Here is a 13,336-nt window from a genome sequence, read left to right as displayed (position 1 = left end):
ACAAAGAGCGTACTAGTACATGGTATGCATATCAAGGCTATGCACAACATTCTAAAATGCTTTTCAGTACAGGCGCGCCGGTTGCGAGCTGTGAGTTGAATGATCGTGCTGGCTGGCAAAGCAACGTGCAGGCAAAACAACACTGCCCCGAGCTTGAAACATATTTGGACGTCCCACCTGTCAATCAAATTTAGCCGATCCCAATTGGTCCTCTTCTCCGATATTATCATTCCATCTTCCACACTCGTCCACTCTCTGGGCTCGTCGCCTCATCCGCCCCTCGACATAGATCCTCAAGATTTGCTAGCCCAAACCTCCCGTTCGACGCCTCGTGAGAAAATTGGTCATACTACTCGGAATTCGTGTTCATTTTAGCATTAATAAGTATCAGTCGCAACACGGTTTGTGTCGTTCGTCCCTTTTGGTTGAAATTGGACACCGCTGATGTTTCTGGATGCGTCCATGTCCTCCTGTGGGCCGAGCCGCGGATGAATACATCACTGGAAGCGACAATGTGGAGGCTGTTAAAATGTCTACTTGGAAAATGAAGTCGCTAGAATTTTAATAAATTAAACGGACCGGAGTCATTATTGAGTTATGGTTCGTGTCAGAGACGGCTTTTCAGTTTGGTGACGAAGACGCTAACCGAGACGGCGGACTGTTTCAATCTTGGCTTTCCTCATCTTCCTCAAGCCCACAGTCCGGAGGAGAACAGAGGGGGAAAGGATCCAGTCCTTAACTTTGTTTTTTCTTCTCCCTGGTCGTTTATTTCTCTCTTGGATGCTACAAAACTGAGTCAAGGTAAATACGCATTTAATACGTTCTCCTAGCACGTCTCCGCGGTTTAAACAACACTTGCCTGTCACGGTGTTGTCGGAAGAATAGACAAGTTTTAAGCGCATTTTTCAAGTTGCATTTCCCACCGGGGAAACAAAATGTCTGTTTTTCGCGCTAAGTCAGCTATCCTGCTTTTATCAGAATGATGCTTGGGTTGCGTCTTGAGAAAAGTCGTCTTTGTTTCACTTGAGTAGTCTCAACGTTACAGCGTATTAGCATGGTGAGTCCCCCCCCCCCCCCCCCCCACTTATATTGATGTCTGCTAGTATCTCGTCTTACTCCAGTAAAATGCTTCTTAATCTAAACTGTATTTTAAACTGTGCACTCTTCTACAGTTGAGAATTATTTCAGGTGCGTTTTAAACCTAAATGGTATTAGTCTGTTTGCCACATATTGGAATACCGAGTTGAAACTTTGCTGACCGGCTCTTTGTGTCGAGCCCCCCTCACTTTGCTCAGTAGTGAGGCCAGGAAGGCAACAGGTTTGGACTTCTTTTCTCCAATTTCTGAAGATGTTCACGGTGTAAGTATTCGATGAAAACACATACTGTTTTGTCAAAGTCAATATACAAGCTGCTCGAGTCAATTGGGACTCGCACTTGTTTCTTGCAAAGTTGTTTCAGTTGTGGCAGTCTGCTGATGGTTGCTGAAGCGTAAGCAACTTGCATTTGTTACGAGAGAACTCCCCCATTTTGACCTCAGACCACAAAAAAAACCCTTCGAAAATTATTTGATTACGTCTAGACTGCACGTGATTACATATTACTCATTTTCTTTCATAATGATTTTTATTAGATATTATATTTTGTGATTCTTATAATGGTACGGTTATTCGTCATTGTGAGGAAATACTCCTGGACATGGTATAATAGTATTAACATGTAACAAAGATACAAGCCCCATATTAAACATTTATAGGGCAAATGACTATTTATGGTAATGAAATAAAATAAAGACCTGGTGATGGTCCTGGTGAACCACATCACATTTTTGGGTCATATAGACCACACTATTAACATTTGTTGTACAAGTGTATATGACATAACCCACCCAAAAAAGTACTGTATTTGCCGCACTATTAGGCACACCTAAAAGCCTTCAGTTTTCTCAAAAGCAGACAGTTCGCCTAATAATCCGATGCGCCTTTTATAAGGGAGTGCCAAAAAATCAATTAATAGATGCATCGCGATTCGACACATGACGATTCGATTACGATTCATAAATGTTCAAAAACGATGATTTTCCCTAATAACTTTATGACAGCCGCTCGTAGCGGAGATTTAGTCCTTTTCAAAAGACTGGAAAATAAATTTGTGTATGAGACAGGCAGTGACCCGGTGGTCGCGCTTCTGTCCGCAAGTTATTCTTTAGAGCGAGAGGGAAAGAGAGATAGTTCATTGCTCCTTGTCTTTCAGTTGTCCAGCAGTAGGTTCAAGTCGTGTTAATTGGAAAAAGTCGCTAGTGTTTTGCTAAGTCCCGTGTCCGTCTATCAGTGGTGAGTACACGAACCCTCTTGTACAGTTTAGCCTTTATTGTTGCTGTTTTTGAGATGTCACTTGTTAGCGCCGAGCACTATGCTAATTAGCGACTTGTATTTCCATGTCAAGTTGTTCGTTGTTTGGTGGTGTACAAAAGTTATTCCAAATGCAGAACGTGTAAAACCAGGATTAATTACAGCGAAACACTACAAACATGCGAAAAAGTACAGAAATCTGTGAAAACAAAGTAAATTGGTTAAAAAGAGTTAATTAATTCGTTAATGACTAACTTATTTCTAAAGACACTTTTTTTGTTTTCAGAAAATGTGTAAATTTTATTGTATTGTTGAGAGAAATAAGTACTGCTGTTTGAAACAGCTAATGCTTTTGCACCTTTTTGTGAAAAAGAGCATCTTGTTTTGTATAGGCATGTTGAGAAATAAGCGTACTGCCTTTAAAATGGTTAGTGATTTTGCACTTTCTTGTAAAAAAAATAATAAAGTACTGCCTTTAAAATGGTTAGTGATTTTGCACTTTCTTGTAAAAAAAAAAAATAAAAAAATAAGCAGTTAAGGGCAGCTTTTTCTTGTACAATGTGGGCATGTTTCCATCGTTCCTGTTGAATCATTAGGATATTTTTTAATAAATAATGGACATACATATGTTTGGCTACTTTAATGAACTAAAAATGTATAGTGCATCAATAATCGTGATAACCGTGATCATCGTCAATACCGCGTTCAATAATCGAATCGTAGCACCCTGAATCGTAATCTAATCATATCATGGGGTGCCTAAGATGGCACAATTTAGCCTTATATACTGTATGGATCAATATTGGTTAATCATGGCATGACATTCCCTTTAGCGCACCACCATCTACTGGATATATAATGCAACCCCAACCACTACTACTACTACTACTACTACTACTACTACTGCACCCTATAATGCAGTGCACCCCATGTATGAAAACAGTTTTAAAATAGGCCATTCATTGAAGGTGTGCCTTATATGCCAATGCACCTTATAGTGCGGAAAATATATTTAGGTTAACATACACATTGTTTATAAAGTAGTAATATCAATAAAACAGTGGCTGTATCAAAATTCATCAATACGTCATAATACATCACTGTCGATATTTTACTTCCATCTTGCACCAGATTATGAAATAAGAGGGATGCACCGAGAGCACTTTTCTTAGACCATGTTTATGTTCAAGTACCGTATTTTTCGGACTATAAGTCGCGGTTTTTTTTTCATATTTTGGCTGGGGGTGCGACTTATACTCAGGAGCGACTTATGTGTGGAATTATTAATACATTATGATATAATTTCACATGTTATTTTGGTGTTTTGCAGTGACACTGATGGTTTTGTAAAGTTGTTAGCATGTTCTTATGCTATAGTTACCTGAATAACTCTTTATAGCTATGGCCACGTTCGCGTTCTGCCTTTGGCAGTGTATGTTCAATTGTATTATTGACTTTTTTATCTTGAAATGGATGCATTTAGTTTGTGGCGCTTTCACGCCCACGTGAGGGCGCACTCGCACTTGTTTACTTGACACGCCAGAAGAAGACGGACAGCTACGTAGCTCTGAGTGGGCGAGTTAGCTAGAGAGAATAGACGGATGCGAACCTACTTTCATTGTTTATGCTTTTAAATCATCTCTACAGGGGCAACGCCTGCGTGTATCATCTTTTCTGTTGTTGTTGTGTGTTTTCCACCCGCGATCGGACACTTAGAGCCAGTTGTGTGGTTGTTTGAACGATGTGCTAATGATAGCGAACGCATGCTAACCTGTTACTTATTACTAATAGTACCTAATTATCATTTATTTACGTTGATGCGAACCTGTTTTCTATCGAGGACCAAATTGATTCAGCAAATTATACGGACGTCCAGCATTGTCTTTTGGGAGTTCGCTGTATAGACCCTACTCACGTGACGTCACAGCCACGCCCCCGCGCCATGATGTCCGGATACTCGTCATAGAAATGCATTAGCGCTTCGTAAATTCCTCCTATTATTGCACGTTTTACTGCTCGTCAACATTAATACTCAAAATGGTGAAGTCGTGTGTGGCGGTCGGTTGCAAAAACAGAGAAGATAGACGGAGAGACTTGAATTTTTACCGTATTCCGAGAGACCCGAAGAGGAGGCCGCGATTGACTGCTGCAATTCGACGAGAAAACTGGGCTCCAAACGACTACCACAGATTATGTAGTAGTCATTTTATATCTGGTAAGATGCATTTAATATATATTTAGAGGGTTTTGGGCTGACAACCACAATTAAGATCATTGCTAGGCTAATCGCCGACAACATACACGTATGTATGTAGTGAGTGCTATCGCTAAACCATATAAACATTAAAAGCCCTAGCTCCATTGACAAATGACATGAAATACATTAGACTTGACAGTGGATGTTACCAAGAACAAAAGATTTTGAATTGAAAATTTCGTAACTCACCTTCCGAGCACAAGATTCCTGCCGAATTTTCGTGTACGAGGACGTGTTTCACCCAACCAGCAACGTAGCATTTATAAGCCTCCAAGCTCTTAAAGTTTTTCAAACTTTCGTGAGAATAGGCTGATTTTGTGTGGACAAGATAGTTGTAAATATCAGGATATCAGATGTCAGGCGAAGCCAGCGGGTCGAAAAACATCGATTTAGGCATCAAATATGGATCTGGCGAATGGATAAACTGAAGCTTTTCCACGTAACGCCTTTTATGCAACGGATCCAATGAGTTTACAGCGTCAGATAACACCGGGGCTTCCATGAATTGCTCTATAACTTGCTCGACTAATTGAAAACAATGAGAATAGGTCTGAAAAAGAGGTACAGTATGGCGGCCGGAAACAGCGACACGCCCATTTTGTGACGTAGGTGAGTAGGGTCTATAGCCAGGACAGGCCGTAGCGTAGGACAGTATATTCACATTTCGTTGTTCATACACTGTACACTGTACATTTATGTAGCATGTTGTTCTCTATTGTATTTTTATATTAAATTGCCTTTCAAGATGACATGTCTGTTCTATGTGTTGGATTTTATCAAGTAAATTTCCCCCAAAAACTCAACTTATACTCCGGTGCGACTTGTATATGTTTTTTTTCTCTTCGTTGGGCATTTTATGGCTGGATCGACTTATACTCAGGAGCGACTTGTAGTCCGAAAAATACGGTACTTATTTTTGGGTACCCACGTTATTGAGTGATGATGCTGATTAGGTCTTGCTTGATAAATATTGTTAAAAACATAAACATCTATTGAAAATGCCGTACTGTATGTTTCACTCAAGTACAACTATTGACCAAAGCAAACTTTTATTAGACGTCAAATAATCACATCCCTAATAAATACTGTTGGAGCATAATGTGACTATTTTTATCACCACGGACCATCAGGTAACACCTTAAATCTTTCTTCTTTTTCTTCCTGCGAGATTACTCTAAATTATCCTCAAGTCTTCTAAAATGCTGCTCTTCTATTTGTTTTTCAGACTTTGTTGTGTGTGACTAGTTCTTGTTTATTTGTGACAGTCTAATTTCCCTTGGATGAATTCAATATCTAATTCATCAATCTGTTAGCGAGTGCTGTTTCATTATTGTGTGACCGTGGAATAGCGACTGCATGCCATAACATGATTGTGACAGTGTAATCTACTGCATATAACATGAATGCAATGTAAAACCAATAATATATGTGACCTTCAACGTAGTTGAAAATACACAATGCCTACATTATGCCTTGAGAAAAGTAAAATTAGGACCGCCATTGCTTAAAAAATAACCAAATGTTTATAAATAAATAGGTGTGGACAAATTGAATAATGACCTTGATGAAGCTTTGTTGTATTTGTTTTGTTTTTTCTGTACTGTTGTCTTCAACATTTTTTTAAGAAAACAACATGAAGACAAATGAGTTTTTAAAGAAAAAACGTTGTATGTTTGGATATTAAAGTCACAGTATTACAAGAAAAAGACATAATGAGAAAAACAAATGTAGTCTGAATAATGTATGTATCAAATGTATCATTCATCAAACTGTATATTAACAATCAGGTACTAAAACATTGACCTGAAATAAAAACAATCTTTAATCTATTAAAAAAATACAGCTAACCCAATTATCCGGTTAATACCATGTAATAATAATATAATGCCTTTGTGGATACAGTATCACAAGCACAACTTGATGAGCTCTCTTATCTTCTTTTGCTTGAATATTTTTGTATAGGTTGTCGTGTGAAATAAAGTAGGAATAGAATGACAAGGTTCTAGCCACACTTTAGTTAGATTTCCCACTACTGATCAATAATCAGATGGTTGGAGGCAAGCGTGTGCTTCTTGAATAATAATTGCTTCTGATGACATACTGGACTGTGCCGTGATTTGAAAGATAACACAGAGGCTGCTGGAAGCTCCATGACAAGAAAACTGAATCAACTTGTTGAGTGTTGACTGTATATAACCAATTCCATTTCCAGCTTTTATTGGGCGCTAGGAAGTATGACAATTGCAATGACATTGTGATGTAATTTTATATGTTTTCATTATCGTAACCTTCATGTGGAAATATTTTTGTGAATCAAACATAAAGCTCATCAACATCTAAAATATTAAAATTAGGTAAATCCGATATTGTGATTAAAGTGACAGCATCATCCATTCAATAAAGGAGAAGAAAATGAAATTTCCTACCTTTTTATTCCCAACATTTTTGTTGCTAAATTACTTGATAACATAGTAATATATAGTTCCCTAAATTTCAAATGCATTGACTTTTACAGCTCCTGAATGTTTGTTCTCAATCTAATGCTAATTGATTTATATATAACATTTCCCTAGTTGACTCACTCACTGAGGTGCACATCTTTGACTGATGTCATTGCATGGTCAGCGTTTTATGACTAAGCCAGAGGAGCACTCTGAGAGAGCAACCGTCGCCTGAGCAGCCTAATTTAAAGCATTGCGATATTTCTCATCACTGTGAAATTTGACCATTTTATTATATCACCTACCCTACCTACAGGACAACACTTTTTTCCTACCAATTCCACCAAATATTTGTTTTTTACAACTATTTTGTAACTATCCCAACTAGGGCTGCAGCTATCGAATATTTTAGTAATCGAGTAATCGACTGAAAATTCTATCGATTAATCGAGTAATCGGATAAAACATTTTTTTTTATATAGGTAAAGAGCAATTATAAATATACATGAGAAAAAAAGACATTTAATCCAATATTGAACCATTTTCAGTCAATCAGTGTCGGTATTTTCGATGTACATAGTTGAAAACAGCCAACAATTGCATCTAAGATGTGACTAGAAAAAAAAATTCCTGCTTTCAATCAAAAAACTTCTAGATTTATTCAAAAAACACAACATATTTCTTACCTAAAAATGTAACTACGCTTGATAACACACATCATGTGAAAGTTATGTGATTTTCCCACGTGTTTTAATTTAATTTCCATTTGTGTCAAGCTATTTTTAAGTTCTAGTTAAGTTTTAAGTTAGTCTAAACTCTTAAATTCTGATAGGATTGAGTTTTTTCAGTGTTCAAAATAAATGTATGATACCTGCTGTATTGGAGCACATTAGGGACCAGTGCTACTTGGTGTTTTATTCAGCAATGGCTACTGAGCTAAAACCGACAGTGAGCTTTATTATGTTTTAATTTTACACCCTCATCACTCTAAAGCGCTGTGTTTTTTCAGATTAAATAAAGCCTGTATGTAAGAGACGTTATCCACGCATCGACAGTGATCATAATCAATGGAAACCTAGCCCTCCGAAGGGCTCACGTTACGTGAGCAAGTGTCAGTAATGTTATATTTATTAGCGATGAAAAGTCTACTGCTTAAAGATGGCCGCTGTTTATTAACGCTGCCCAGGCACGGCCGAGTCTGTCATTTCGCATCTAGTCCTAAATGCATGCGATATCTATGAGACGCATCGGACACTACCTGCTACTAGCATCATGCGGGCGTAGTTTTTAGCAACGTCGGCGTAGTTTGTAGCGGCTGTCGGCTGCGGTAAGTTTTTTTTAATTAAAAAATTTTTTTTTTTTAATTGCTTCTTCCTCTACGCACGTGACGTCAGCCCGTTGTCCCGCATTAAAAGTAGTCCGGGCAAAACGTGATGCTTAGAGCTGGCAAAATTAAACGATTCCTCGAGGTGAATAAAATTACTCGGATCAGTTTTTAAACTTGAGTTACTCGAGTTGCTCGAGTATTCGTTTCAGCTCTAATCCCATCTTAAGTGCCACTTAAAAGATTGTCAGACCATTTATACAGGTATATTGTATCCACTGTTGCTGTTGTAATCTACATTTTGTTGAAGCTCTATTGTGAGTATTTCTGATTGTTCGAATGTGCAATATTTTCCTGATGTTTTCTTTCCCCTCTGACTGCAGTGGCTTGCTGAGACTGAAAGGGCAAGCGAACAGCAGCAGAGAATGACGACGGTGGGGACAGACAAGGAGCTCAGCGACTTGCTGGATTTCAGCGCGGTAAGACTTTTTTCAAACTTTAGTTTGATAGTGAACACATATATTTCCTTTTATGCACATAACCACATAGCTATTAATTTCATATAGGCACACATATTCATTCATTGTTTTTAAAGATGCACTGATACCAGTATCGGCGAGGGGATCCGGCCCGAAATGGTAGTATCGGTACGGGCAAGTACCAACAAAGAGGGTACCGATACCATTTACCGGTCCAGTATTATACACTCGACCGCAGCCTTTTTTTTTCTTCTGACGCTCACTACACTCTCTGTTGCGTGATGACACGTGATCACTTTGCATGCCAAGCAGCTATCGCTATTGGCCTGCTTCAGACCAATGAGAGGGGGCCAATACCCGCTCTTAACCAATGCCGGAAAAACTACGAGAGAAAAATGTCGGCGGTCTGGACATATTTCACCTTATAATCTCCGTCGAGTACAATAATTGCATGCGAGATTTGCAGCCTGAAAGTTTAGAAAGCTGAGTTAAATCGGCCAGTTTCAATACCTCAAACCTGATAAAACATTTGAGGACGAAACATGAACAAACACAAAGAGTTTGAGGCTGCAAAAGCAGCAACTGCAACCAATAGAAAGGTCAGCTCACTTTGTCTACTTTACCTGTATTCTCTTTTACTGAAAGAAATGCTGCAGTAATTTAAGACTTGTTTCAAAAGTAGGGTTGCCGCCTTTCAGAAATAGAAATAAGGGACGCCCCCCTCGCGCCCAAAGCCGTACAGGCGACAAAAAAGGGACACCCCAAAACTCCTAAAATGCATAGAAATGTATCTATTTATATATACAGTATTTCGTATTGGTTCAATACGGAACGCAACATTTTATTCCCAATTCGGAACGATTCCTTATTTCAAACGACGGGTGGCAAGCCTATTCAAAAGTGCTGTAGAAATAAGCAAAGAAAGCTAAGTTAAGAGGCTAAGTGTGTGTTGCTGCTGGTGCACAGAGAGGGAGGCTAATAGAGAGACAGGATGATGTGATCAATTATTATTACTTATAATTTCATGAAAGTTGCATTGTTTGGCCTTTGAGAGCCAAAACTCAGGGTTTAAAAAAGTTTATTCATTATTCATTCATTGGTATTTTTACTTTCTTACCGTTGGGCTAGGATTATACATGTTTTAATTTCATGAATTTAGCACTATTTTGGCCTTGAGAGCCAAAGCATACCCTTACCAGGTATGCAATAAAAAGTTTTACTGGATTTGCTTTATAACAAAGTGCTATCGGTATGGTATCGGTATTGGCCGATACTGCACAGCCAGGTATCAGTATCAGGGCCAAAAAATGGTATCGGTGCAACACTAATTATTATTAAATTATTAGGTTTTCTGAATCTGTGGACACCTGGGAAAATGACTGTTTTTCTTACAAGGAGTCTGGAAGTCTTTCACTCCTCAAGGTTACGGCTAAATACACTAAGCTATTGTTCACTTGTTTTTCCCTGATGTCCACACTATCTCCACTAGTGTTTTTCCACTGTTCTTTCATGAGGGGGCTGACACTACTAGCCTGCCGCTTTGTACAATGACAATATAAAGTGTATGATTTGGAAGGCCAGCACAGTCTTCTCGAAGGCACCCTCAGCGCTTGAGGACATGTCCCGGCTGGTCAGCTTTTATTTGTTCCTTTCTTTCTTAAAAAATGTATTAAGCTTAGTCGTTTAACATTTATTTTATCAATCCGGAATTGTGTGTTGTCATCCATTTTAGAGAATAAAAGAACCTGTCAGACAGAAGTTGTCTCTGGCTGTTTTTGCCATGACTTTTTCCCCTTTAGTCAAAAATTGTCAGGGATTTGTCAGTTTGATCAGTCAGATTTTAAGCATTGCTGACTTCATTTGTGTGTACCTGTTGGTTACAAAATGCTGTTTATTTGGCTAGATTTTACTTTACACAGTGTAAACCTTTATTCGTTTTGAAATTGTGTTAACATATTTATTCTTGTCATTTCAGATGTTCGAACTCCCGGTTTCAAATGGCAAGAATAGGCCAACAGTAAGACTGGCCAGCAGTCAGTTTGGGGGTTCAGGTCAGTCCAAAACAAATCATGATTATTTTTTTCATTTTGACATCAACAAAAAAATCTTGTAATGAAGTAAACACTTAAATATGCCAGAAGACTTGAAGTCACTTTTTTCCTAGCAGTTCTGGAGATTTACTTTTTGGTTTGTAACATAGTAAACAATCTCCCTTTTATTCTACCATGCTTCCCCCCACTTTGCAGGGGAGTCATTGTAACAAAAACACAGGTCACTTCACTTCATGTCTATAGCTTTTTAAATTGTACATCATTTGATCGAACCCACACAAGGTTGCCACATTATTTTATATTATGTAGATCTTGCATCCTCTCCGCTGCATTTCCTCATCCAAACCTCGCATTTGTCCTCTCCATCACCTTGTCAGCTGTTGCCATTCAATCAAGAACAACACAAAGGCTGAGGCGGCGGGAGTTGATGGGAACAGGCCAATTAATCACCTCTGCTGACTATGGGAAAAACATTGCCCCATTCTGCTCTCTTGCCATCTAATTTTAGGGTTTTTATTTCTTGTTTACGGGAAACATTGACATCATGTCCATTTGTATAAAGAACAACAACACTTAAAGTGTCAAAATTTGACAAAAGCAGATTAAATCCTGTATATTCAGTTGTGTTCAAAATGAAAAAGGATATTAAATTCAAGATGAAAGACGAAGCATGCAAGTACAGGCTAAAAAGCTGGGGATTTCCTCTCCCACTCTCTCTTGTTTAGTCTCGCTACAAATTCACAAAATACAAGACTGAGGCATTTTGAAGTCATCAATCCATTTGTCCCATGACAAGAGAATGATCCAACATTCATAATGTAACACATGTCCAGCGGTTAGCATCTTTGCTTTGATTAATCATTGGGCGGTTAAGTAGTCGACCAATAGTGTTCAGTGTTGTCACAGAGAAACATTTTTATTTATTTAATGTTGTGTCATTAATCAATTTTACACAGCAATTGTGCAATTTTGGGTTGTTCAAATGGGTGGGGCCGCGCTAATAAGGCTTTTTGCTTGTTGACACAACCGAAGGGAGCTGGTGAATTTTCCACGGAATAATTTTGACCTTTTAAAGTTATTAATAACAGTAGGAGTGATAAATAACATTTATCTAATTAGTGTTTATTTACTGGTGAGACGAACTTTGCAGAAATTAACTGCCCATAGTTATGGATGCAAAGATGCTTTGACAAACAATAGGGGTATGCAGTTATCTTTATTTAATCATTTGAGAAGAATATTTACAAAATCCTGTGTGATTTGAATGTGTAACTGTAAACCGTCTTTCACTTTTCCTTACATATGGTCACCATGTTGAGGTTTAGGGTGTGTGGAGCCACTCTGTGGCTGTAATTTAGGTTAGGAACTGTAAACCAGCATGTGAATTTCTTGTCTTCTTTGATTCAAGCAAGCACCCAGTTAAAATGATTCTAGGGCTGTCCCAAACGACTAATTTTCTCCCGATTAGTCAGCCGACTATTTTTACGATTAGTCGACTAATCTAATTTTTTTTTTTTTTTTAAATTGTTTTTGTGTACTAATTTAGCAATGAAATTTTTGTTGACACTTATCAAATCACAAAAAAACATATTTGAACACTTAAATTATTTATTAAAGTACAAATAAACACGTAAATAACAATAATAAATCACAAATAAACAATGAGTTCAAATGCTGATAGAATTAACTAGTGTAGCATCCCGATTGAAAAGGTGGTCTCTTAAACTGATGGTTTACAACTTTTATTCCAGCCTTGATGTAATCACACCGTAAGAGCTACGGTGCACACAAATAAAACAACACAATTAGAAATTAACGAAAACTTTTCACCTTTTTCCTTTTAAACCTTATTTATATATCAATGAATTACCTATATGAATTGCCTTTACCTTAATTTATTACCTTATCATTGACAATCTCTCCCTTGAGTGCAATCACTGTATATACTGTATATATTTATGACCTTTTAACCTTATATAATTTTCTATACCATAAAATAAACCATAACATGAAATAAACCTTTCAGTTAGCATTAAGAATGATACTAATAGCACTTATAGGCCCATTGTCAATGAAACATTATTATTTAGTAAGGCGACAGCACCCTCTGGTGTACAAAAAATGAAAATACTAAAAAATTTACAAACTGGGTGACCGCGCTTGAGGTGTTTATTCACAGCTGACGTGCAGCCAAGCTTGGCATTGAAGAAACAGGACAGAAGAGTGTACCCTCCTTTGTTTCTTTGAAATAAGTCAATGTTTTGGACACTCTGGTGCGCTTTTTTGGCTTTGTGCCGCTTTCCCCGCTTGCATACAGAGCATCCGACATTCTGAACTTTCCGCGCATATATTTTTTTAACCCTTCATGAACCGTCGACGGGATGTTGTGCTCGTCGACGGATTTACGTCATCGATGACGTCGACTAGTCGGGACA

General features: G+C 38.0%; 1 protein-coding gene across 4 annotated transcripts in view; it reads left to right on the top strand.

Annotated features, from left to right (window-relative positions):
* The first annotated feature begins 272 nt into the window (after positions 1–272).
* The window catches only part of LOC130930090 (transcription factor E2-alpha-like), a 40,104-nt gene continuing 27,040 nt past the window's right edge, over positions 273–13,336 (top strand). For 2 of the 4 annotated variants that reach the window (XM_057857811.1, XM_057857809.1), the window contains exons 1-3: positions 273–801; positions 8,755–8,850; positions 10,826–10,901. In XM_057857811.1, the coding sequence (XP_057713794.1) occupies positions 8,797–8,850; positions 10,826–10,901 (130 nt within the window). In that variant the 5' untranslated portion in view covers positions 273–801; positions 8,755–8,796. The remainder of the gene's footprint in view (positions 802–8,754; positions 8,851–10,825; positions 10,902–13,336) is intronic. The other 2 variants (XM_057857810.1, XM_057857808.1) reach the window with 2 other exon arrangements.

Source organism: Corythoichthys intestinalis, chromosome 14, assembly GCF_030265065.1.
Source record: "Corythoichthys intestinalis isolate RoL2023-P3 chromosome 14, ASM3026506v1, whole genome shotgun sequence".
Taxonomy (NCBI): Eukaryota; Metazoa; Chordata; class Actinopteri; order Syngnathiformes; family Syngnathidae; genus Corythoichthys; species Corythoichthys intestinalis.
The sequence above is the reverse complement of the archived record's forward strand: the minus strand, read 5'-3'. Positions and strand labels throughout refer to the sequence as shown.